This window comes from Chiloscyllium punctatum, chromosome 2 (assembly GCF_047496795.1).
Source record: "Chiloscyllium punctatum isolate Juve2018m chromosome 2, sChiPun1.3, whole genome shotgun sequence".
NCBI classification, from domain to species: Eukaryota; Metazoa; Chordata; class Chondrichthyes; order Orectolobiformes; family Hemiscylliidae; genus Chiloscyllium; species Chiloscyllium punctatum.
In genome coordinates this window covers 139,232,470-139,255,402 of record NC_092740.1, presented here as the reverse complement: position 1 = coordinate 139,255,402, position 22,933 = coordinate 139,232,470, and the positions used below count along the sequence as shown (strand labels likewise).

At 41.4% G+C, this 22,933-nt stretch overlaps 2 protein-coding genes across 2 annotated transcripts in view; one reads left to right on the top strand and one right to left on the bottom strand.

Annotated features, from left to right (window-relative positions):
- The first annotated feature begins 2,272 nt into the window (after nucleotides 1-2,272).
- On the top strand, nucleotides 2,273-10,699 carry LOC140493536 (ciliary microtubule inner protein 2B-like). Its single transcript, XM_072592084.1, has 5 exons — nucleotides 2,273-2,486; nucleotides 4,069-4,301; nucleotides 7,060-7,241; nucleotides 7,326-7,518; nucleotides 10,432-10,699. The coding sequence occupies exons 1-5, from the start codon at nucleotides 2,419-2,421 to the stop codon at nucleotides 10,524-10,526; spliced, it is 771 nt and encodes a 256-aa protein (XP_072448185.1). The 5' UTR covers nucleotides 2,273-2,418; the 3' UTR covers nucleotides 10,527-10,699.
- A 3,164-nt stretch (nucleotides 10,700-13,863) lies between these two features.
- LOC140490504 (coiled-coil domain-containing protein 17-like) overlaps nucleotides 13,864-22,933 on the bottom strand; it is a 55,227-nt gene continuing 46,157 nt past the window's right edge. Inside the window, exons 11-13 of the mRNA XM_072589113.1 lie at nucleotides 22,019-22,241; nucleotides 20,091-20,201; nucleotides 13,864-16,361 (exon numbers count right to left, since the gene is read on the bottom strand). Of these exons, the coding sequence (XP_072445214.1) occupies nucleotides 16,188-16,361; nucleotides 20,091-20,201; nucleotides 22,019-22,241 (508 nt within the window). The 3' untranslated portion in view covers nucleotides 13,864-16,187. The remainder of the gene's footprint in view (nucleotides 16,362-20,090; nucleotides 20,202-22,018; nucleotides 22,242-22,933) is intronic.

Here is a 22,933-nt window from a genome sequence, read left to right as displayed (position 1 = left end):
GTTAAATAATAAATAAAGACTGAAAGAACTGGAAATCAGAAACAAAAATAAAAATTGCTGGAAAAGCTCAACAGGTCTGGCATCATCTGTGGAGAGAAATCAAGAGTTAATGTTTCAGGTCCAGTGACCCTTCCTCAGAACTGATGACAACTACGAAAAAGTAGTTTTTTAGGCAGACGATAGGGTGGGCAGAGGGAGTAAGAAGTAAATGATAGGTGAAGATAGAGCCCAAAGACAGAGAAGAACGGTGGCTCAGTGGTTATCACTATTACCTCACAGTGTTAATTCCAGCCTTGGGCAACTGTCTGCGTGGAGTTTGCACTATCTCCCATTGTCTGCATGGGTTTCCTCCGGGTGCTCCCGTTTCCTCTTACAATCCAAAACAAAATGTGCAGAGTGAAGTTCAGGTAAAGTGCTGCTTCACCTGGAAGTGTGTTCAGGCCCTTGGATACTGAGGAGGGTTGAGGTAAATGGGCATGTTACCCCTTCTGCAGTAGCATGGGTAGGTGCCATGATATTGCAGAGGGGTTTTGGGAATGAAGGGGGTCCTGGAGGGAATGGTCTTTGCAGAAGGCAGATAAGGAAGGGGAGGAGAAAATGTGACTGATAGTGATAGCCAACTGATGTTGACAGAAATGGCATCGAATGTTCCTCTGGATGTGAATACTGGTGGGATGGTCAGGGAGAAAAAGGGGACCCTATCGTAGTTCTGGGAAGGAAGAGAGGGGATGAAGGCTGAAGTGTTGGAGATGGGTGAGACTCGGCTGAAGGCCCTGCCAACAACGGTGCTGGGGTAACTTTGGTTGAGGAAGAAGGTGAACATTTCGGTGACCCCTTGTTGAAGTTGGCATCATCAGAACATATGTGACAGAGATGGAGGAACTGGGAGAATGGAACAGAATTTTTACAGGATGCAGATGTGAGGATGTAAAGTCAAGGTAACTGTTTGGTTTGTGCCCAGAGATGGAAACAGAGATGTCAAAGAAGTGAAAGGAGGGTTAGAGTTTGACCAGCTGAAGGTGAGAATGAGGTGAAAATTGGAAGTGAAATTGATTGACTTTTCCAATTCTAGGTGAGACAGGGAACCAATGCCAATGATAACATCGATAGACTGGAGAAAGAGTTGTGGGTGGGGGTGGTGGGGTCAGAATAGGAATGGAACAAGGAATGTTCCATATACCCCAAAAAGACACAGACACAACTGGGGCCCATGCTGGTACCCATGGCCACTCCTCTGACCTGAAGGTGAGAGGAGTTAAAAGAGAAGTTGTTCGGGGCAGCCAGGTGGAGGAAGGCAATGGTGAAAGACGATGATTCAGACCTTTATTCCGGGAAGAAACAGAGAGCCCTGAGTCCATCCTGAACGAGGATGAACATATAAAGAGATTGCATGTCCACGGTGAGCAGGATCAGGTGAAGGTGAGAACAGAGTGGAAACTGGAAGAAAAATTGATCAACATTTTCAATTCTGGGTGCGACAAAGAAGTAGCACCAATGATACCGTTGATATAGCAGGAGGTGAAAGAGAACTGGAACAAGCAAAGAGACAGGCAAAGCTGTACTACAGTAACTCTCAGCACAAGCTGGAAGAACAGTATCTCATTTTTCACTTGAGGACTCAATATCGACCAACCATTTTAGGGCTTGGTACACCTTCTCCCGTGTCCTTACCCCAATCCCCACACACCAGACCATTACATGGTCTGTTATTACCTAGTGTTAGCCACTAACTCTCCCCATTAGTAGCTATTCATTCTCCTAAGCTGACCTAGTTATCCACTCCTTTGTCACACTGTTCTTTATATTGGGGCCCTATCTCTTACCTGTCCTTTACTCTTTAATCCCTTTGTCGAGAGTGTGGTGCTGGAAAAGTACAACAGGTCAGGCAGCATCTCAGGAGCAGGAGAACCCGATGTATCGGGCATAAGCCCTCCTTCATGGCTTATGCCCAAAACGTTGATTCACCTGCTTCTGTGATGCTGCCTGACCCACTGTGCTTACCCAGCACCACACTCTCGACTCTGAGCTCCAGCATCTGCAGTCCTCACTTCCTCCTCCTTCGCCCCTTCCCCTACCCTATCTTCTGCAACAAAAACAACGTTTTCCCAGCCACCGTCAGCTCTGAGGAAGGGTGACTCTGAGTTCTCCCCAGGGGTGGTGCCGAACCTGCTGAACTTTTCCGGCATCTGGTCATCTTAATGTCCTTTTAGCGACAGCGCCTCTGTTGCAGGCTCCCGGTAGGTTTGTGACCAGTCACATGACGCTGATGTTAAAGTAACATTATTCCTCTCCCTGGTTACTGCTACAGTTCAACCCAAGGTGCAGATCAAACAGCGGCCGGTGGCTACACTATTATCGCCCAGGACAGTTCTTCAAGAACATTGCTTTTAGATTCGATACAATTTAGGTTGACTTGAAATGCCGTTTACATTACCCCTCAAAACAGAGGATGTATTTAGTACGTTTGATCCGAACTTCATGCCCGGGTAAGAGCCAGGAAAAGTTAAATGTGGGAATTCTGTGTTTTGTTGTGATATTAGCATAGGTCTAGCTGACGATGTGTATCTCCCCAGAGGAAACACGGTGTCCAAACCAGCAGCAGTGATGAGCACGGAGTGCTGGAGAAACCAGGGATTGGGGACACTGAATCCCAGCTCATCCTATTGACTGGCTGGGGGTTATGCGATGGCAAACGGAACTGAAGGCAAAAACAAAAACTCTTCTAAAATGGGAAAATGAGCTATCGAGTGGCAAGTTCATTTCCCGCAGGTGATTCAGTGACGGTGGTCAGCTCCGGTTTGACCACGAGCTGACCCTTGCTGCAGTGTTGAGGCGGTGCGGAACTGTCCCCGGGGGGGGGGGTTCTAACCGGGCCAAGCCGTCATCATGATGGCCCCAGGATGTCTACCCCTCTCCCATTCCCTTGCTGCTTCCCACGGACCCAGGGTGTCCACCCCTCTCCCATTCCCTTGCTGCTATAGTTAAAAAACCGTGAACTGTACACAAAACTGCACGAAGCTGCCTGGCACATACCCACTTTAAACAAATAGCAAACAAATTGCTGGAGAAACTCAATTGGTCTGGCAGCATCTGTGGAAAGGAAAACAGGATTAATGTTTCAACAGGACTGAAAGCAGCTGGGAAACCGTGGTATTTATGCTGATGTTGGAGGGTGGAGTGGGAGGTGGGGTGGGGGAGAGAAGTCCACTCTGTCTCTCACCTACACTCTCAACCTTGCAGAGTTCTCAAGTCAGAAACTGTTCCTGCCACCTCCACCCACAAAGTTAGTGCAAAAGGAGTCAGAAAGTATTTTTATTATTGAATTGAACAGGTGCCTTCAGTAGTGTGCTATTCTATGATTCTATCAATAAGTGAATTTGTCCCAGAACGAGTTTGAGCTAAGTTGTGAGCAGATGGTAAGTACAAAGCGTTTGGATTTTCTGAATTAGGGTTGGGGTAATTTATACACAGAAGGAAAATGATATATTTTGCTGAAGGTCAGGGGTAGACTTTTACATGAGAAAAATGTATAAACAGTAACTTTTTTTACTATGAAATGTATGTATATGAATGTGAGAAGATCTAAGTGGAGCATTAGGTATGTTTCTTTCAGAAAATGGGATACAGTATATGGGTAATTTAGGACAGGACATGTGGTAAATGTAGAAAATATGGAAGGAATGGTGCCTTTTGATCTATTTTCCCAAAAGCTTTCTACTTTTAGGGATTTGTTGTCTCTGGATCCATTGTGATTGACAGAAACTGATTGCTATTATCAATGTTGTGGCATATAACTATGATTGATCAATTTTTATTGATGGAGAGCATTAAGGGTTACAGAAACAAATTGAGTGTATGGTGTTAAGATACAGATCAGCCATGATCAAATTGAATGGTAGAAGATAATACGAGGAGCAGTTCCTGTACCAGAACAGCAGAAGATTAATTAAGTAACCATGGTCATTTCCTACAGTAATTCCTATGCCTTGTATCAATTCCCTGTCATATGTTAGAGCTGAAATACCTACATTAAAAAAAGTACAAAAACTCTTTTTGTTCATTTTGTAGGTACGGAGGGTACATTCCAAAGTTAAAAAGCTGGTTAGGAGAGACCTACGGCAATGCTACTCTTGGACTCCTGTCATATGAACCTGGACAACCCAAGTCACCACGTTTAACTCTGACTCAAACAAAATCATTGTACAATCCCCAGGTGCCAAGGCATCTGTTGAATAGGACCTACGGTCATCCAGAAATTACCACATATGCGGGGCAGGTGCAGAATACAAATATTAAAAACGGTGATGTTGATTAAGTCTTTTTGATTTGTTGAGGCTTAGAGTCATAGAGTTGTACAGCATAGAAACAGGCCCTTCATTCTAATTTATTCATGCTGACTAGATATCCTAAATTAATCTAGACTCTTTTGCCAGCACTTCGCCCATATCCCTCTAAACCCTTTCTATTCATATACTCATCCAGTTGCCTTTTAAATGTTATAGTTGTACCAACCTCCACCACTTCTTCTGGCAGCTCATTCCATAAATGCACCACCCTTTGCGTGAAAAAGTTACCCCATAGGTCCCTCTTAAATCTTTCCCCACTCACCCTAAACCTTGTTGATTTACCATATCCATGCCCCTCATGATTTTATAAACCCCTAGAAGGTCATCCTTCAGCCTGCGATGCTCCAGGGAAAACAGCCCCAGCCTATTTGGCCTCTCCCTATAGTTGAAACCTTCCAAACCTAGCAATATCCTTATAAGTCTTTTCTGCACCCTTTCAGGTTTAATAATATCTTTCCTACAGCAGAGAGACGAGAATTGAATGTAGTATTCCAAAAGTGGCCTAATCAATGTCCTGTACAGCCACAACATGACATCCCAACTGGTATACTCAATGCACTGACCAATAAAGGCAAGAGTACCAAATGCCTTCTTCACTACCCTGCCTACGTGCGATTCCCACCTTCAAGAAACTAGGAGCTTGTTTTGTGATAACTCATTGAACCTACTGGATGAATAAGATATATAATGTTTTGTTCTATGTTTAGCTACTTTATGGTATAAAAGAAATAATGTTACAAAAAGATCATAAAATTATGTTGTTTTACCAATTCTAGGAAGAAAATAACTCTGAAACTGATCTCTTATTATGAAAAAAAATTCTTTTTGCTTGCATATACTTGCACATAATCAGGAGAGGAGTTGAATGTTTTTAGAAGTAATACTTGAGATAGAGCCATTGCTGACAAGGTCAGCATTTACTGCTGCTGTAGCTTATAGCTGCCTAATCCATTATAAAGATTGTTCTAAAATACTAATGAAGATGTTGTAAAATATTCCTTGAGTTCATAATTGTATAAATATGAGTACTAAAATCTATCAACCACACAAAATATCATATTTGATATTGGTTTTAAAAGGACATTACACGTTGCAGAGTCATCTGCTTCGTTTCTGGGTTTTTTTGGGGGGATTTATTTAAAATTCTCATTCCATGTTCAAATTCTCATGTGCCTTCCTACATTGTAAACTTCTCCAATCATCCAGTCTCCTGCCCTGAACCTTCTATTAATCTGACTTGGAATTCCTGTCGATATGTCTCCTTACACTTCCATTACTCCACCATTATCCATTTTTATGGCTCTTCAGTAAACCTACTTCTTCAGTCACATTTTTTTCCCAACCCTGCAGTTATCTCCTTTCATATCATGTCCATTTTTGCTCAGTGTTATAATCAATCACCTTAGCAGAAGTTTCTACATTGATTCTGCTTTGTATTTCCAAGTTGTACTTTTGATCAATCTGTAAACTACTGAATTTTGTATAAAGGCTGACATGATTCAATGATTGGCTCACTGGACAAATGCACTGTGTTGTGAGGCACATAAAAATCAGGGAAGGTTTCAGGTTGTATTCCCTGTCAAGGTGACTGATTTACGATAATATCTGAGGACATTGCTAGACGAGGCAAGAGAGGAAAAAGGAGGAAGGAACATATTTATATAGTCAAAAAGTGTGGTACTGGAAAAGCACAGCTGGTCAGGCAGCATTTGAGGAGCCAGAGAGTTGACGTTTTGAACATAAGCTATTCATCAGGAATATATAAGTGTGTGTGTTGCAGGGTGGACGGGACTGAGAAATAAATGTGAGGGGGGTATGGGTGAGGGGAAGGTTGCTGGGAATGAGATAGTTGGATGAAGGTGGGGGTTGATTGTGATAGTCAGGCCCCATCCAACATTCCCAATGAAGATCTTATACTCAAAATGTCAACTGTCTTGATCCTCGGATGCGGCCTGACTGGCTGTGCTTTTCCAGTGTCACACTCTCTCACTCTGGTCTCTCGCATCTGCAGTCCTCATTTTCTCCACTTATGTTATGTAGCCTTCTTTTTTAACCTCAGGATGTCCTGAATTCCTTTATAACCAATGAAGTAATTCTGAGTGAAATCATCATTCAAAAGTAAGCTGCATCAGCAAATTTGAGTGCAGCTAGGTGCCATAAACTGCAATGAGATAATAATATCACCTGTTTCTGTAATTGTGGATGAGGACAAATGTTGGCCAGGCCAAAGGGAGAACTCCATTCTCTGAATAATGGCATGGGCTATTTAATGTCCATCTAAAAGGGGGCAAACTGAGTCTTGAGAGATGATTTAACGCAGGTGAAAGTCAACACAGCCTGTAACACTCCTTCACTGAAGTATCAGCCCAGGCTCAGGATTCCAGCCCATGGAGTGAAACATCAACCATGATCTTGGGTATGTTACCATTAAGCCCCTATCAAGCTAATGGTTTTACTGAAACTCTGCTTTTATATTAATGATTATCTAACAATATATGCAAGATGAAATTTGGCTGCCAGGGTACAATTAACTACGTGGCAACATAATTATTGTTCAACAGATTGCAGTGGCCTCACAGTTGATGGTACAGTCTTACTGTGTAGTAAGCAATTATTTCCATCTTCCCTTCCCATTGTAAATTGAGTGAAGAAAGCTTACATATTTTCTCCATACAGTATAAACGACACTAACTGTGTCACTTTTAAATTGCAGGTTACTTCTATCCGAGAGACGGCAAATATCATTTTGCTCTGAAGAGTTGTGTATACGACAACAATCCTGAAGCAACATCTGCCATTCAAACTATAGAAGAATTGAAACAACGTGAAATGATGAAGTGTAACAGGAGTGACCTCATTGCACCAAATATGTCATCAAGGCCTAAATCTGCATTTGTAAGATTCTGAGAATTTTTTTGTGATACTTAGACCTGATATTTGGAGTGGAACACAAATCACTTTCATGTTTTATTTCCTCAGGCACCAGATGAAATTAAACCACCAGACAGTTGTGCTTTCATCCCTATGGTTTATGAGCCATTTATTGACCCTTGTCGCCCAAGGAAAATGGATATACCCCCAACACCAGATCAAAAGCCAGTGGAGCAGCATAGCAGGATAATTTATAGACATGATTCTTCACTTCATCCCACCTATAATGGTTTTGTTCCAGGTATGACTATTCTCCCTGTGGCTCTTTTTCTCCCTCGCATATTGATTTGCTTCTTGCAATCCTTGACCAACCTGTATTTTATACATTGTAACTAAAATTAGTAAGTACAGTACATGTTTGTTGGTAACATTTCCAGAAAAACATATTTATTTTTCAAAGTAAATCTCATAGCATTCCTTATCCTCAGTTATTTCCTTATCCTGAGGGAATCATACCTCTGTTAAGCTCTATGTGTTTAAAATTGCACATTTCAGTCTTTATTCCCTTACCTTTTAGGAGTGCACATATACCATTTGATGGAAGAGATTCTGTTTCTTCTGAGGTTTTGGCTTGCATTATCTGATAGTGTGATGTGTACTAAGGTTCTTATTCCCTCCCCACTATTCAACAACTGATACTATTAACATCCATTAATAGTTATGAAATCTTAATTACGAGGTATAAGGTGAGAGGAGAAAAAAATTAAAAAGGACCAAAGGGGCAACCTTTTCACAGAGGGTCATGTGAGTATGGAATGAATTGCCAGAGAAAGTGGTGGAGGCTGGTACAATTACAACATTTAGGTAAAAATCAACTGACCTTAAATTTACCTGGACCATCTCTGACACCTCCCTCCCCTTCCTGGACCTCGCCATCTCCATTAATGACGATCGACTTGACACTGCCAAACCCACCGACTCCCACAGCTACCTGGATTACACCTCTTCCCACCCTACCTCTTGCAAAAATGCCATCCCGTATTCCCAATTCCTCCGCATCCGCCGTATCTGCTCCCAGGAGGACCAGTTCCACCACAGAACACACCAGATGGCCTCCTTCTTTAGAGACCGCAATTTCCCCTTCCCACGTGGTTAAGGATGCCCTCCAACGCATCTCATCCACATCCCGCACCCTCAGACCCCACCCCTCCAACGGTAACAAGGACAAAACGCCTCTGGTGCACACCTTCCACCCTACCAACCTTCGCATAAACCAAATCATCCGCCGACATTTCCGCCACCTCCAAAAAGATTCCACCGCCAAGGATATATTTCCCTCTCCACCCCTTTCCGCCTTCCACAAAGACTGTTCCCTCTGTGACTACCTGGTCAGGTCCACGCCCCCCCCCCCCCCCCCCCCTACAACCCACCCTCCCATCCTGGCACCTTCCCCTGCCACCGCAGGAACTGCAAAACCTGCGCCCACACCTCCTCCCTCACCTCCATCCAAGGCCCTAAAGGAGCCTTCCACATCCATCAAAGTTTTACCTGCACATCCACCAATATCATTTATTGTATCCGTTGCTCCCAATGCGGTCTCCTCTACACTGGGGAGACTGGACACCTCCTAGCAGAGTGCTTTAGGGAACATCTCTGGGACACCCGCACCAATCAACCACACCACTCTGTGGCCCAACATTTCAACTCCCCTTCCCACTCTGCCGAGGACATGGAGGTCCTGGGCCTCCTTCACAGCCGCTCCCTCACCACCAGATGCCTGGAGGAAGAACGCCTCATCTTCCACCTTGGAACACTTCAACCCCAGGGCATCAATGTGGACTTCAACAGTTTCCTCATTTCCCCTTCCCCCACCTCACCCTAGTTCCAAACTTCCAGCTCAGCACTGTCTCCATGACTTGTCCTACCTGCCTATCTTCTTTTCCACCTATCCACTCCACCCTCCTCCCTGACCTATCACCTTCATCCCCTCCCCCACTCACCTATTGTACTCAATGCTACTTTCTCCCCACCCCCCTCTAGCTTATCTCTCCACGCTTCAGGCTCTCTACCTTTATTCCTGATGAAGGGCTTTTGCCCGAAACATCGATTTTACTGCTACTCAGATGCAGCCTGAACTGTTGTGCTCTTCCAGCACCACTAATCCAATTACAACATTTAACAGGCATCTGGATGGGTATATGAATAGGAAGGGTTTAGAGGGATATGGGTCAAATGCTGGCAATTACAATTAGATTAATTGGTCAGCAGAGTTGGACTGAAGGGTTTGTTTCTAGGCTGTATAGCCCTGTGACACTATGAGGCCCTACATTTTACAAGGTTTCCTACTTGAAGCTATCAACAGTCCAAATTGTTTTAGTATGGAATTCCCATTGAGTAAAATTTGGGATTGCTGTGTTTTGGCGAAGATCTCCTCAGTGGCACAATTGCCCTCTTCCTTAACTCTCACCATTTTGCAGTGCGAGAAAATTCCCTAAATTGATCACCATGGGTCCTCAAAAAGCTGCTGCTCAGCATTAAATCCCTTCAAAAACCCACTCATTAAGGTTCTGCCTTAGTACTAAACCCCTTTAAAAAATACCTGTACCTTATCAATATGTGTCCACTTCAACAATAGACCTACTTAAGGTTCCTTCCCCTCATAACTAAACCTTCTCAAAAATTATCTACTTCAGCAATAAACCTCTCCCCCTCCATTCCACACGTACCCTTCCCCCTAAAACTTCAGTAAAAGTCTAAACCAAACAATAATAATTGTTAAGCAGGACCTCAAAGATGATAATCTCATGATCACTCTCAGTGTCACACACTGGTGAGTACGAGGATTGGAGAATTGTTATGATGTGAAATCCTGGATAAAGTGTTGGAGGGTGCAATTCATAAAACTAGAGATATTCAAGGAACAACCTTAATGCAAGGTAGTGGATATCTGTAACTCTGTCTCTCTCCCAAAAGACTGTAGTTGCTAGAACCTTGACAATTTCAAGATTAGGACAGAATTTTGTTCATTAATAATATTGAGGATTGTTAGAGTTAATGTGCATAAATGAACTGAGGTACAGATCAGGCTAAGATCAAAATGAATTGTGGAGTAGCCTACATATCCCTAATTTCTCTCACAGATTCATTTTTTTTAATCAGTTAATTCCAGTTGTTATGATTTACAAACCAACATATTATCTTTATTACCTTACAGGTCAGCAGTTTAAGATCGGAAAGAACTGGGGACACAGTACTTTTAACGCGCGGGGCATAGGTGAGGAGAAATCACAGCCACTGTGTCCCACTTGATTTGGAAAAAGCCTTCTAGAAAGCTGAATTCAGGGCTGTATTGACTTTAATTAGAATGTCAATAAATTTGAGCGTAGACGGAGAATCTGATTGTCCTACAATCAAACCAATTGTTAAGTTGACTATGTTTGCTGAATGCCATAAAATCAAAGTTGGAATTCACTCTGTTACACAATAAATGATGTGTACAAAACAATCAAAAAGACTCCAGTTACATGGACAGCATTTGAAAAATCAGAATTTATTATCTACAGAGTATAATAATTTACAAGGTAGATATAATTATTTCTCATCTCTGAATTTTGGAGGATGAGACATTCGATATAAAACTGGTATATGTGCAAAAAGCTGGTACTTTTCCAGAAATTTGGATGAGATGATATTAGTTTGAGGAATAACAGTAATCCCAGTATTCAGGTAAACATTTATACCAACAACGTAACCCAACAACTGATCATTTTGCTCTGAAGAGTTGTGTATACGACAATAATCCTGAAGCAACATCTGCCAACAACGGATCAGGATCTGGATTACCTCCACAAGAGCTCTTCCAAAAACAATAGCTAACATTCAGCGGCTGTTGATCTCAATCAGCGCAGATTCGTGTGGCTGGCGGAGCATGGGACACAGGCAACTCAGTCAGGAATGTTCGGACTGACGGGTGGGCAGACTGGATGTCTCCACATGATCTGGTATGACCCATCAATTGGCTCTTGGTCAATACAATAGAAATACTCCAAATGGATCCAAGTGTACCTGTTGTAGCACGATGGCATGATTCAGTGGAGTGCTCCTAACTGGGTAATTCCCAGTTTGGGACAAACTTCTCATTGCTGCCAGCTCTTGAAAGCTCTCAAGGGAACTGGTGACTCACAAATTGCAAAGACTACCTTTCCCCCCCGAACACAGTCATTCCATTTTACGTGGAGGGGTTTCTTGTGCATGCTGCTCTTACACATCTGCCACTTCCTCAGCCTTACCTGCCATTTGAACATACTGTGGTACTCTATTTGGAGAGCTCTCCAAATAGAAACATTCCCTTACATCTAAGATTTGACAAGGAGAGTATTGCATGGGGCAGTCAGTCAATGTGACCGATTGTTCAGACTGTTCCCAGATGTTTAGGCAACCTGTAATTTTTGTGGCCTACAGGGGTTTTATTTCATACTCATGTAAGAGGTTTGCAGTACCTCTTCCATCCTGGTCACACCTCACATTCTGGCTGAACCAGTCACTCACTCTGTACTTTTAGCTGACCATCACAGAGGGGAGCAGGCAGATTGGAGGGTCTATCTATAGGAGTGTTGCCTAGTTTGGCCGAGGCAGACATGTTCAGGTACAGGTGATGGATGATCAAGGGGATCATCTGTTGTGGCTACCTGCCTCCATTCTACAGCTCTCTTCAATACTAGTTATCCCATGAGAGTGAGCTTTTTATATCTACTGGTGATCAATGGAGGATCTGGGATACATCATCAACTATGGAAATGTCATGAAATAAACTCTTCCAATTATTTTTGTATCATCTGCAAATTTGACTATAGTATCTTCCAGCTCTGTATCAAATTCATTAATACAAATTATAAACAGTTAGGAGACAAAGACCAAACCCTGTGGCACATCCCACTAAACAGAAACACAACTAATTTATCTCTGCTTTTTGTTGGTTAGCCATTCCTCTATCCATAAATTACCCCAAATCACATGTGCCCTTACTTTGTGTATTAACCCTTTTTTTGCAGCACCCTATCAAATGCCTTATGGAATTCCAGATATACTACATCTATGAGATTCTAATTATCCACATAGCTTGTTACATCTTCGAAGAACTCCAGCAAATTAGTCAAACACAATCTTATCCTTCATAAAACAATACTGACTCTGATGGATAGCATTTTGACTTTCCAAATGTCCTGTTATTACTGCCCTAATAATGAATTCTAACATTTTCCCAAAAACAGATGTTAAACTAATCAGTCAATAGTTTCCTACTTTTCGCTTCCCGTTCTTTTTGAATAAGGATGTTACTTTGCATTTTTCCAATCCACTGGATCCTTCCCCACATCCAGGGAATTTTGGAATATTGTAACCAGTGGTTCCACCATCTTTGCTACCATTTCCTTTAACAGACTAGGATCTATGTCATCAGGCCCTGGGGACCGTCAGCCTTCAATTCGAATAGTTTGCTCAGTACTTTTTCCCTAGTGATGATGATTGTTCAAAGTTCCACCTTTTCTAAAGCCTCTGCAATACCAATTAATATTGGGATGGTACTAGCATCCTCCACTTTCAAAATTGAGGCAAAATATTGATTTAGTGTTTCTGACATTTCTGTGTACCCCACTATTACCTCCCTAGCTCACCCTCCACTAGACCAACATTTACCTTAGATACTCTTTTCCCTTTTATATGCTTATAGCTGCTTTTGCTATCTGTTTTTATATTTTGGGCTAGTTTTCTTTTGTAATTTACTTTTGCTCTTTGTATTACTTTTTAAATAGTCCTTTGTTGATCTTTAAACTTTTTCCAGCCTGTCACTGGCCTTTGTACTATGCCTTAGTTTTTGTCTTTATTTTATCTTTATCTTCCTTGCTTAGCCATTGGTGTTTATGCGCCCTTTTCAATTTTTCTTCCTCCCTGGAATATATTTGATCTGACTATATCCTCATAAAACATTCAAAACACACAATCCACTCCTTGGCTCAGTCAACAATGCCTGTTGAATTAAATCCATTAGTAAGCTTCGGAATTCAGTCATGTAGATAATAGAATGACATTGTTCAGTGGAATAAATCAATTCTACAGATCTCAATACAAGTCTGACCAGACGCCCAACCACTTACTCCCATTTTTTCAAAAGCTCAAATGATTATCGAAGTCTGGCATCTATAGTTTTGTTTAATGTCTCTGCAGATCTCTGGACTTTAATGTAAAGCCCAAATTACTGTGTCCACATACCCATTTATATCATTTTCCCAAAACAGTTGAATATATAAGTAGTCTATAAGTATATATACATTTACAGGAAACATTGTTGATCAACTTAATGGCCACCTACCATTAAAGACAGAACTGCATACATAATCAATGCATTTAGAACATTCTTACATGATCATATAACAGTTCATTACAATATTTAAAGCTGGCAAGACTTTAAGACTTATTTAGGAGAAAGTGTGGATTGCAGATTCTGGAGATCAGAGTCAACAGCATGGTGCTGGAAAAGCACAGCAGGTCAGGCAACATCTGAGGAGTAGGAGAATTGACATTTCTGACATAAACCCTTCATCAGGGCTGATGAAGGGCTTATGCCCAAAACGTCGATTCTCCTGCTCTTCGAATGCTGCCTGACCCGCTGTGCTTTTCCAGCACCATGCTCTCAACTTTACGACTTATTTTTCAACTCTTGATTCCACAGCAGGTTCCCCCAAGACTCATGAGTTAACTGACTGAGCAAGTTTCCACAGCCTTCAGAAACCCATTCACTTCAATGAAAATACCAAGTCATGGAAAATTGCATTTACACCATTTAAATGGCAGCGCCAGTTTTGACTTGGGCATCAGGTGACCTGTCACATTTCGTGCCCCAGAGAAGGTGGTATCTGTTGGGAATGGCCAGGTCAAGTTGGAATTTGCAGATCCAGATACTGCCAGTTTGGGGCTTCTGACATGGTCAATGTCAGAAACAGAAAATCCAGCTCGTTGTCCTTTACATATGATATCAAATGAAGGCCTTTTTGGCTGAACACAAAGGATCCTGTCGCAATGTTCAAAGATGGAAAAAGGCACAGTGCCAAGTGTTTTCATCAATATTTTATCTTTAACCAGTATAAACAGATGATATGCCTTTTATGACATTTTGAGAGATCTTACTGAGCTACTACAGAATGACTACTCTTCAAAAGTATTGCTTTGGGATTTTCTAGGGTTATGAATGTTGTTACATAAATTAACAAAACCATTCACTGTCTTATTCCTATCAACTGTCCCACTGTCCAGCATTTCTGACATTTTAATATTCTAACAAGATATACCACAAACCTAAGAGGAATCCACTTTAAAAACTACTGCAGCTATGTACTCCCATCGACGACCATCACCACCTCTCTGTGTGGGTATCGAGTAGAGTAACTATTTAAGTAAATCTTTGACATCTATTTTAGATGTTCAGAAAAAAATTTGCAACAATTTTGCCAGAGTTGGAGGGTTTGAGCTATAGAGAGCACTGAACAGGCTGGGCTGTTTTCCCTGGAGCATTGCAGGCTATTGAGTAAACTTGTAGAGGTCTATAAGATCATGAGGGGCATAGACAGGGTAAATAGATATGGTCTTTTCCTTGGGGTGAGGATTCCAGAACTAGACAGCATAGGTTTAAGGTGAGAGGGGAAAGATTTAAAAGGGACCAAAGGTGCACGTTTTCATGCAGAGTGGTGCATGTATGGAATGAGCTGCCATAGGAAGTAGTGGAGGCTGGTACAATTACAACATTTAAAAGGCATCTGGATGGGTAAATGAATAGGAAGCATTTACAGGGATATGGGCCAAGTGCTGATAAATGGGACTAGATTAACTTAGGATATCTGGTCGACATGGATGAGTTGGCTCTAAGGGTCTGTTCCTGTGCTATACATCTCTATGACTCTACGAATTGCTTTAATCCAATTTTCATCTATCGCCCCCTGTTGCAGTTCATTTTCTCGCATTAATAGGGTTATAATAATTCATATGTCCTGATTTTGACTGGAATGAAAAAATGCAATATTGTTTGACATTTTACTATTTTAAAGATGTTTTTAACATACATCAAAACTTGAGGGCATTGGTTTAAGGGGAGAGGGGAAGAACGTAAAAAGTAACTGAGGGGTAACCTTTTCACCCAGAAAGTAGTGCATGTATGGAACAAGCTGCCAGAGTTGGTGGTGGAGATTGGTAAATTACAACATTTAAAAGGCATCTGATATATGAATGGGAAGTGTTTATAGGGATATGGACCAAGTGCTGGCAAATGGGGTTAGGTCTGGTTGGCGCAGAGGAGTTGGACTGAAGGATCTGTTTCTGTGCTGTATGACTCTCCTACAGAATGTGACAATTTTCTTTTTAATGGGGTCACCTCTTTGATATCTATTGTAAATGACCATTCAACACACAGCAGTTTGGGTTACCAGTTTTGTACCCTAGTCAGCTGTTCAGATTGCAGTTAATGAGGCAGGTTTTATCATGCAGAATCCACATATCTGCAGTTTCAATGAATTGGTCACATTGGATGAGATCCTGTTGCAAGATTATCTACATAGGTTCACTTATTTTCTTTTAATATGAGTATTTTGGCTTAACTACAGAACTGTATTGGTGGGGACAGAAGATCCAACTCTAATTGGTCTATAAGAGGTTATATTGAACAGGTGCACATTAATTACTTTAAAAGCCCTGTGTGTAGCACATTTCTTGCAAATATTCCATTTCTTATCAAAGTTTTGACATCACACTTCTACAAAATCTTTGACTAGTCATGAGCATTGCCCCAGAACTTCTTACTAGCATCACCAGTGGAAGTTCTGTCCAGTTTTCACAATTTTTGCTGTTTAATATCATTCAACAGTGGAATATTGTTTTGCATTTTGAATTTTGCTTTGTCTTGGGGCTGGTGAGTTTGAATCATGGTTATTGAGTTCTGGCTGAGGGAGAACACTGAAGTACCATCATATCAGCAGAAGGAGGTGGAGGGTCCACAGTCTCACCAAAAGAGGGTTGGACCATTTGCATGGTTGGGTAATGGTAAGATGAACAATAAGACGAGAGTGGAGCATCAATGGGAATAGTAGTGCGTACTGATGCCTGAAACAAAACAGGATAATATTTAATCCAAGTAATTAATAACTTCCTTATACCATCCTGAGTTCAATTCAGACCACTTATGCTGTATATTAGATTAGATTCTCTGCAGTATGGAAACAGGCCCTATGGCCCAACAAGTCCACACCGCCCCTCTGAAGAGAAACCCACCCAAACCTTTTCCCCTACCCTATATTTACCCCTGACTAATGCACTTAACACTGTGGGCAATTTAGCATGGCCAATTCACCTGGCCTGCACGTCTTTGGATTGTGGGAGGAAACCGAAGCACTGGGAGGAAACCCACACAGACACGGGGAGAATGTGCAAACTCCACACAGACAGGCGGGAATCAAACCCAGGTCTCTGGTGCCTAGAGGCAGCCATACTAACCACTGAGTCACCGTGCCACCCCATATTTAATCTCCGATTTGAAATTTAAACAATTACGAGGCAAGGCCTTTCAACCCACTGTCAAGCAAGGAGTCCAGAAAGCCACATTGCAAAGTCACTGTACCAATATGAAAGATTCAAATATTGTGCATTTTGAGTCAAACACCATCCTGAAGAACCTCCCAGTACATTATAAAGATGCCAGAAGTCAGTATCATCATTTAACAACATTGATACGGTACAATCATTAAGCCATAACCAAATTCTCTTCACTACGCTCTTCACGATGCATAGGTTTATCTGTCATGATTTGGAGATGCCGGTGTTGGACTGGGGTGTACAAAGTTAAAAATCACACAACACCAGGTTGTAGTCCAACAGGTTTAATTGGAAGCATACTGGCTTTCAGAGCGCCACTCCTTCACTATCACCTGATGAAGGAGCAGCACTCTGAAAGCTAGTGTGCTTCCAATTAAACCTGTTGGACTAAAACCTGGTATTGTGTGATTTTTAACTAGGTTTATCTGTGGCACTTCGACTGATGGTGTCAGTGAAATGGCAGGGAAGGATATGATTGAAATGACACTCACTCCAGAGAGTTACAGGAAAGATTCACGAAGACAGCTTCACAAATTCCACCTCCCAAACCAGCTATGTTACTCCCACTTGAAGATCTCCCTTAGCATTGCAGCTGACAAACTGGTATCAATGTGATGACCCAAAAAAAAAAGAACCATCCAGGTTTGTCCATTCTTACTATCCAAAAACTCCAAACTTGCATTTATGTAGCATTATTATAATAGTAAAACATCCCAAAGGCAGTCATGCGTTCAAATTGGAACAGAGCCAAGGACAGCTGACAAAAGCTTTAGTATCGAGATAAATTATGAGGGACACCTTGAATTACAACATAAAGAGAGGCAGAGAGGTTTATTAATATTATTCGAGATGAATGGAGCTTTCCACTCCATGCAGCTGGAGGCATGTGAGTCATGTTGAACAGTGTGTACCTCTGGATTTGCCTTGAATGCTCACTGCAGGTTCTGACAAAGACTATTCGGGACAAGCTCGTACTACCTCACAGCTTGTGATGTGGTATTTGTGTATGTATTCACGAAACATATTGTCAAGAAAATAAAATTGCCACTGATGTTTGAAGAAGCAAAGCTTCCGAATCCCCCTGAAATGGGCTTCCAACCAAATATCTTCACCATCATGAAGACCACTTACTTTCATCTTCACAACATCATCTGACTCAGCCCCTGCCTCAGTTCATCTGTTGCGGAAACGCTCAGTGATGTTTTTGTTTGCTTTAGATTTAACTATTTCCGATGCAACCCAGCCAGCCTCCCATGAACAATTCTTCGTAAATTCTGAATTTATCAAAAATCAGACTGTTCGTGTCTTAACTGGCAGTAGGTCCCATTCACCCATCTCTCCTGTGCTTACTGATCGACACGGTGTTCTGGTTAAGTCTTGAGTTTAAAATTCTCAATTCTTGTTTTAATTGCTTCTATGCCCTCATTCCTTCCCTCTCAATAATTTCCTTCATCTCTGCAACCATTTAAAATATCTATCCTTCTTGAAATCTCAATTTGTGTAAAGTACTTTGGGCTTCTTTTTTAAACATCAGACATGCAATGCACCAGGATGGCATAGTGTCGCAGTAGTTAGCACTGCTGGCTCACAGTGCCAGGGTCCCAGGTTCGATTCCAGCCTCAGGCGATTGTTTGTGTGGAGTTTGCACATTCTCCCTGTGTCTGCCTGGGTTTCCTCTAAAGATGTGCAAGTTAGGTGGATTGGCCATGGTACATTTCCCATAGTGACCAGGGAATTGCAGGTTAGGTGGATTAGCCATAGGAAATGCAGGGTTACATGGATAGGGTATGGGGGTTTGTCTGGGTGGGATGCTTTTTGGAGGATTGATATGGGCTTCCACACTGCAGGGATTCTAAGTGCAAATTTGTGTTGCTGTGAGCATTTGCACAATGATCAGGATTGTTTCTTCTTTCTAGGCAGAAGGGAATTCGTACCAAACTGAAGCTGAGATCAATCAAAACATCACAATTTACAGACTGAATTTGGCACATTTATGATCAATAAAGCTCAGTTCAACACTGGCAATGTACTCCAAATAAGCCACTAAAGAATGCTGCCTTTAGTCAAAAGGTCTTCAGCCTGAAAGAATACTCTATATTCCTCTTTCTACAGACACTGCCTCCCAGTTGGGAATTTCTAACATTTTGAGTTGTTACTTTGGATTTGAGTAATATTCAGGTCTGATTTATTTTTCACCTATTTTAATGTATTCCATTTCTCTCTGAATAGAATAGAACATGACCGTTTCTCTGAAGAAAACAAACAGTCATGTCTTAGATATAATGCAATCAATGTGAATTTACAGAGAACTGGGACTGGTGCCTTCAAATACAAATGGGATAGACTTCTTCTAGAAGATAATACTTTAGAATGAAAGGTTGGGTAGACTGGGACTTTATTCATTGGGCCGTAAAAGGTTGAGAGACAAGCTGATGGAAGTTTATAAAACATTAAGAGGTATTGATAAAGTTAATGGAAGTTGTCTTTTCCCGAGGATGGGGATTTCAAGATTAGGGAGCACATTTTTAAGGGGAGAGGAGAGAGATTTAAAAAACACATGAGGGGCAATTTTGGTTTTTTTACAGAGGGTGATTCATGTGTGGATATAAACTTCCTGACCAAGTGGTAAATGTAAGTAACTACTACAAAGTTTAAAAGACATTTGGATAGATACCCCAAATAGGAAATGATTTGGAGATGCCGGTGTTGGGCTGGGGTGTACAAAGTTAAAAATCACCTGGTGTTGTGTGATTTTTAACCAAATAGGAAAGGTTTGGAGGAATATGGGCCGGGAGCAGACAGGTGGGACTAGTTTAGTTTGGGATTATGTTTGGCACGGAATGGTTGGGCCTAAGTGCCTGTTTCCGTGCTCTATGACTTCAAGACTCTTATTAGAGCATATGAATAATTTGGCAAAGGACATGTACTAAGTGTAGCATGCTAAGGAAGAACAATTGATTTTGAACCCAGAATTCAAAAAGTTCCATCAATGGAGTTTTATACTTATCATGTCCAGTGCTGTTTGCATCGAATTAATACAGATTGATTGCAATGATTAGTCAACAATTCTATTATCATAGTCTGATGTTGCTTACTAAGATGGTCAAAGATGAATTAGATGAGACTTGGTCCTCTCTGTGGCCACAATTCCTATGTTTCCATGCACTGCAAAGACTGGTGTTTATGTACGCATGGAAGTGAACAGACTAACATTTAAAACTGAGAAGAAACCTTACGTACCAGTGGTGGATATTTATACAAGCTAGCATTATTGCAATCAATGGCCGCAGTTGTTTGGACACTTGCATCTCTTGCATTGACTAAACGAAGGTATAATTCCACATTTTCCAACTACAAAGAAAAGACAAAATAAACTGGCAGCAAATTAATTTATCACATTGTAATTTTGATCTATACACTCAGATAATCTTAATAATCCTCTGAAGGTAGGTCACTGGACCTGAAACATTAACTCAGCTTTCTCTCCACAATTGCTGCATTTCTCTAGCAATTTCCAACAGTGGCAGTTCTTTGGTTTTCTTATTTTTTTAGTTAATGCTTATTGAAGTTGACCATAACATCATACACCTCCTTAAACAAAAGTTCCTCTGAATTCACAATTGGTGCATTTGAATTATGATGATTCTGTGGCACAAGAGAACCCGATCTCCTGAGACATTTTATACTCTTTTAGTTCAACTACAGTATGTCATTTGATCTACAGAACAATTCAAAGCATTTTTGAACATAAACAATTTTAAATTAACAGTGAAGGACTATTTAACAACATCAGCAATTACATAGTGCCTATAAGGTAGATAAGGTTCACACAGTCCTTCACTGATATGCAACCAGACCAACATGGTGGGATATAAACAGAAACTGCTGTAAAAGCTCAGCAGGTCTGGCAGCATCTGAGGAGAGAAATCAGAGTTAATGATTCTGAGGAAGGGTCACTAGATATGAAACGTTAACTCTGATTTCTCTCCACAGATGCTGCCAGACCTGCTGAGCTTTTTCAGCAATTTCTGTCTTTGTTTCCGACTTGCAGCGTCCACAGTTATTTTGGTTTTTACATGGTGATAATACGAGAAACAGCAGTTGAAAGAAGCCTTTTCAAAAAAAAATTAATATTAAATGTTGTGGGGTGTGGGCATTTCTGACCGGGTGGCACTTAATTGCATCTTGCTAACTGTCCTTGAGAGGATAGTGCTAAGCTGCCCGAAGCCTCCTCTTTCTTAATTACTTCCAGTAATTATTAAGGAGACCTTGTGAAGCATTCATTAACTGTTTTCAATGTTAACAGTAGCAAAAAAGAACAAACAAAATGTACACAACTGCATTTGGACACTAGGAGAAAGTGGGGACTGCAGATGCTAGAGATCAGAGTCGAGAACGTGGTGCTGAAAAAGCACAGCAGGTCAGGCAGCATCCGAGGAGCAGGAGAATCGACGTTTTGGTATTAAGGCTGATGAAGGGCTTATGCCCGAAACGTCAATTTTCCTGCTCCTTGGATGCTGCCTGACCTGCTGTGCTTTTCCAGCACCACACTCTCGACTCCACATTTGGACACTGCTGTGGTAATTGTGACTAGTCTACCAGACCTGATACAAACACAGGTGGGCTTCTTTCATGTGATTGATTGTAGCAGCTTGACTAATACATGAATATAAGAAAAAAATGAAGTGGTAACAAAAGAAAATGTGAAGACAACCAAGCAATAGTTAATCCATGGAGAATGCTTAAACACGGTGAGAAAGAGAGGGTGATCAATTCATGAACTCCACTTCTGGTTCCCCAGGGCAAATAAATATGATTCCAGCAGATGGTGGGATCTAAAATTTACTCATATTCACAGCTAACTTGTAACAAACAGTATAACTGAAGTGTCCTCTCCTCTCAGGAGATTGTCAGCCCCCTTTTAAAGGACTCCAGTAACTCCTTTCTGCAGCACTTCAAACTCAGCCTCTCTGCATCTACTCTTGTCAAGTCCTTCCATCATTCTAAACAACACATTCGGGTATTTTCATTAACTTACTAAAACCCCATATTTGATGCAAAGTACTAACCCTGTCAATGATTTTCATCGTCAGTCAGCTTAAACACAGTTCAATTTAAATTCTCACCAAAATCATCAATGACTTTCACCATTATCCAAACTATTTTACCTGAGGTACTCCATTTAATTCACCGGTAGTCATGGATGGTTTAACTGGTAGAACTCGAACTGGAACTTTCCATCGGCCACTGATCACACGATTCTGGGAGTCAAAAGTATCAATCTTGATCCAGCCTCGTGAAATGAGACGGTTGATGTCTTGCCCATAAGGATCAAAGCCCCCAGAAGCTTGAAGCTCGATTAGAAGACTAATTCCTGGAGATGGACGGACCCTGGCATTTAACAAACCAATTAAATTAAATACATGGAATAAGATGACTGTTTTAATATGTTCAAATCATGCAATATTAGCACCTACTTTTCCATTATCTTCTTTTATTTTCTGGTCTCTAATGTTGTTATCTGATGGAATGGCTTGGCACACAACATACTCACAGACCTCAACTTAAGACCCAGTTTTATAGGTTCTTGTCCTTGGCTCAGTGCTAATATTCATACTTTTCATTTAGAAGATTGCACATTCAAATACCAGTCTTGAGACCTGAGCACATAATCTAGGTTGACATTCCAGTGCAGTACTGAGGGAGCTTGGATTATCAAAAATGCTATGGGCAAAAGCCCTTCATCAGGAAAGTCCTTCCTGATAAGGGCTTTTGCCTGAAACGTTGATTTTCCTGCTCCTCGGATGCTGCCTGACCTGCTGTGCTTTTCCAGCACCACTCTAATCTAGACTCTGGTTTCCAGCATTTGCAGTCCTCACTTTTGCCTATCAAAGATGCTATGTCTTGTACTGAGCATTAAACCAGGAGTCCAGCTGCCCTTTCAGATGGTTGCAAAAGCATCTCACAGCATTACTTAAAGAGGAGTGGACTTATCCCAATGTCCTGACTAACTTTTGGTCGCCAACTAACTTAATGAAAACAATGATTATTTGATCATTTATCTCATTGCTGTTAATAGGACC

Bases quoted from the DNA above. Each gene is read 5' to 3' on its own strand.
- LOC140493536 (XM_072592084.1), top strand. From the start codon at position 2,419: ATGCCGTTTACATTACCCCTCAAAACAGAGGATGTATTTAGTACGTTT. The intron at 7,242-7,325 runs GTAAGATTCTGA...TTATTTCCTCAG, and splicing joins CAAGGCCTAAATCTGCATTT to GCACCAGATGAAATTAAACC. The intron at 7,519-10,431 runs GTATGACTATTC...ATTACCTTACAG, and splicing joins CTATAATGGTTTTGTTCCAG to GTCAGCAGTTTAAGATCGGA.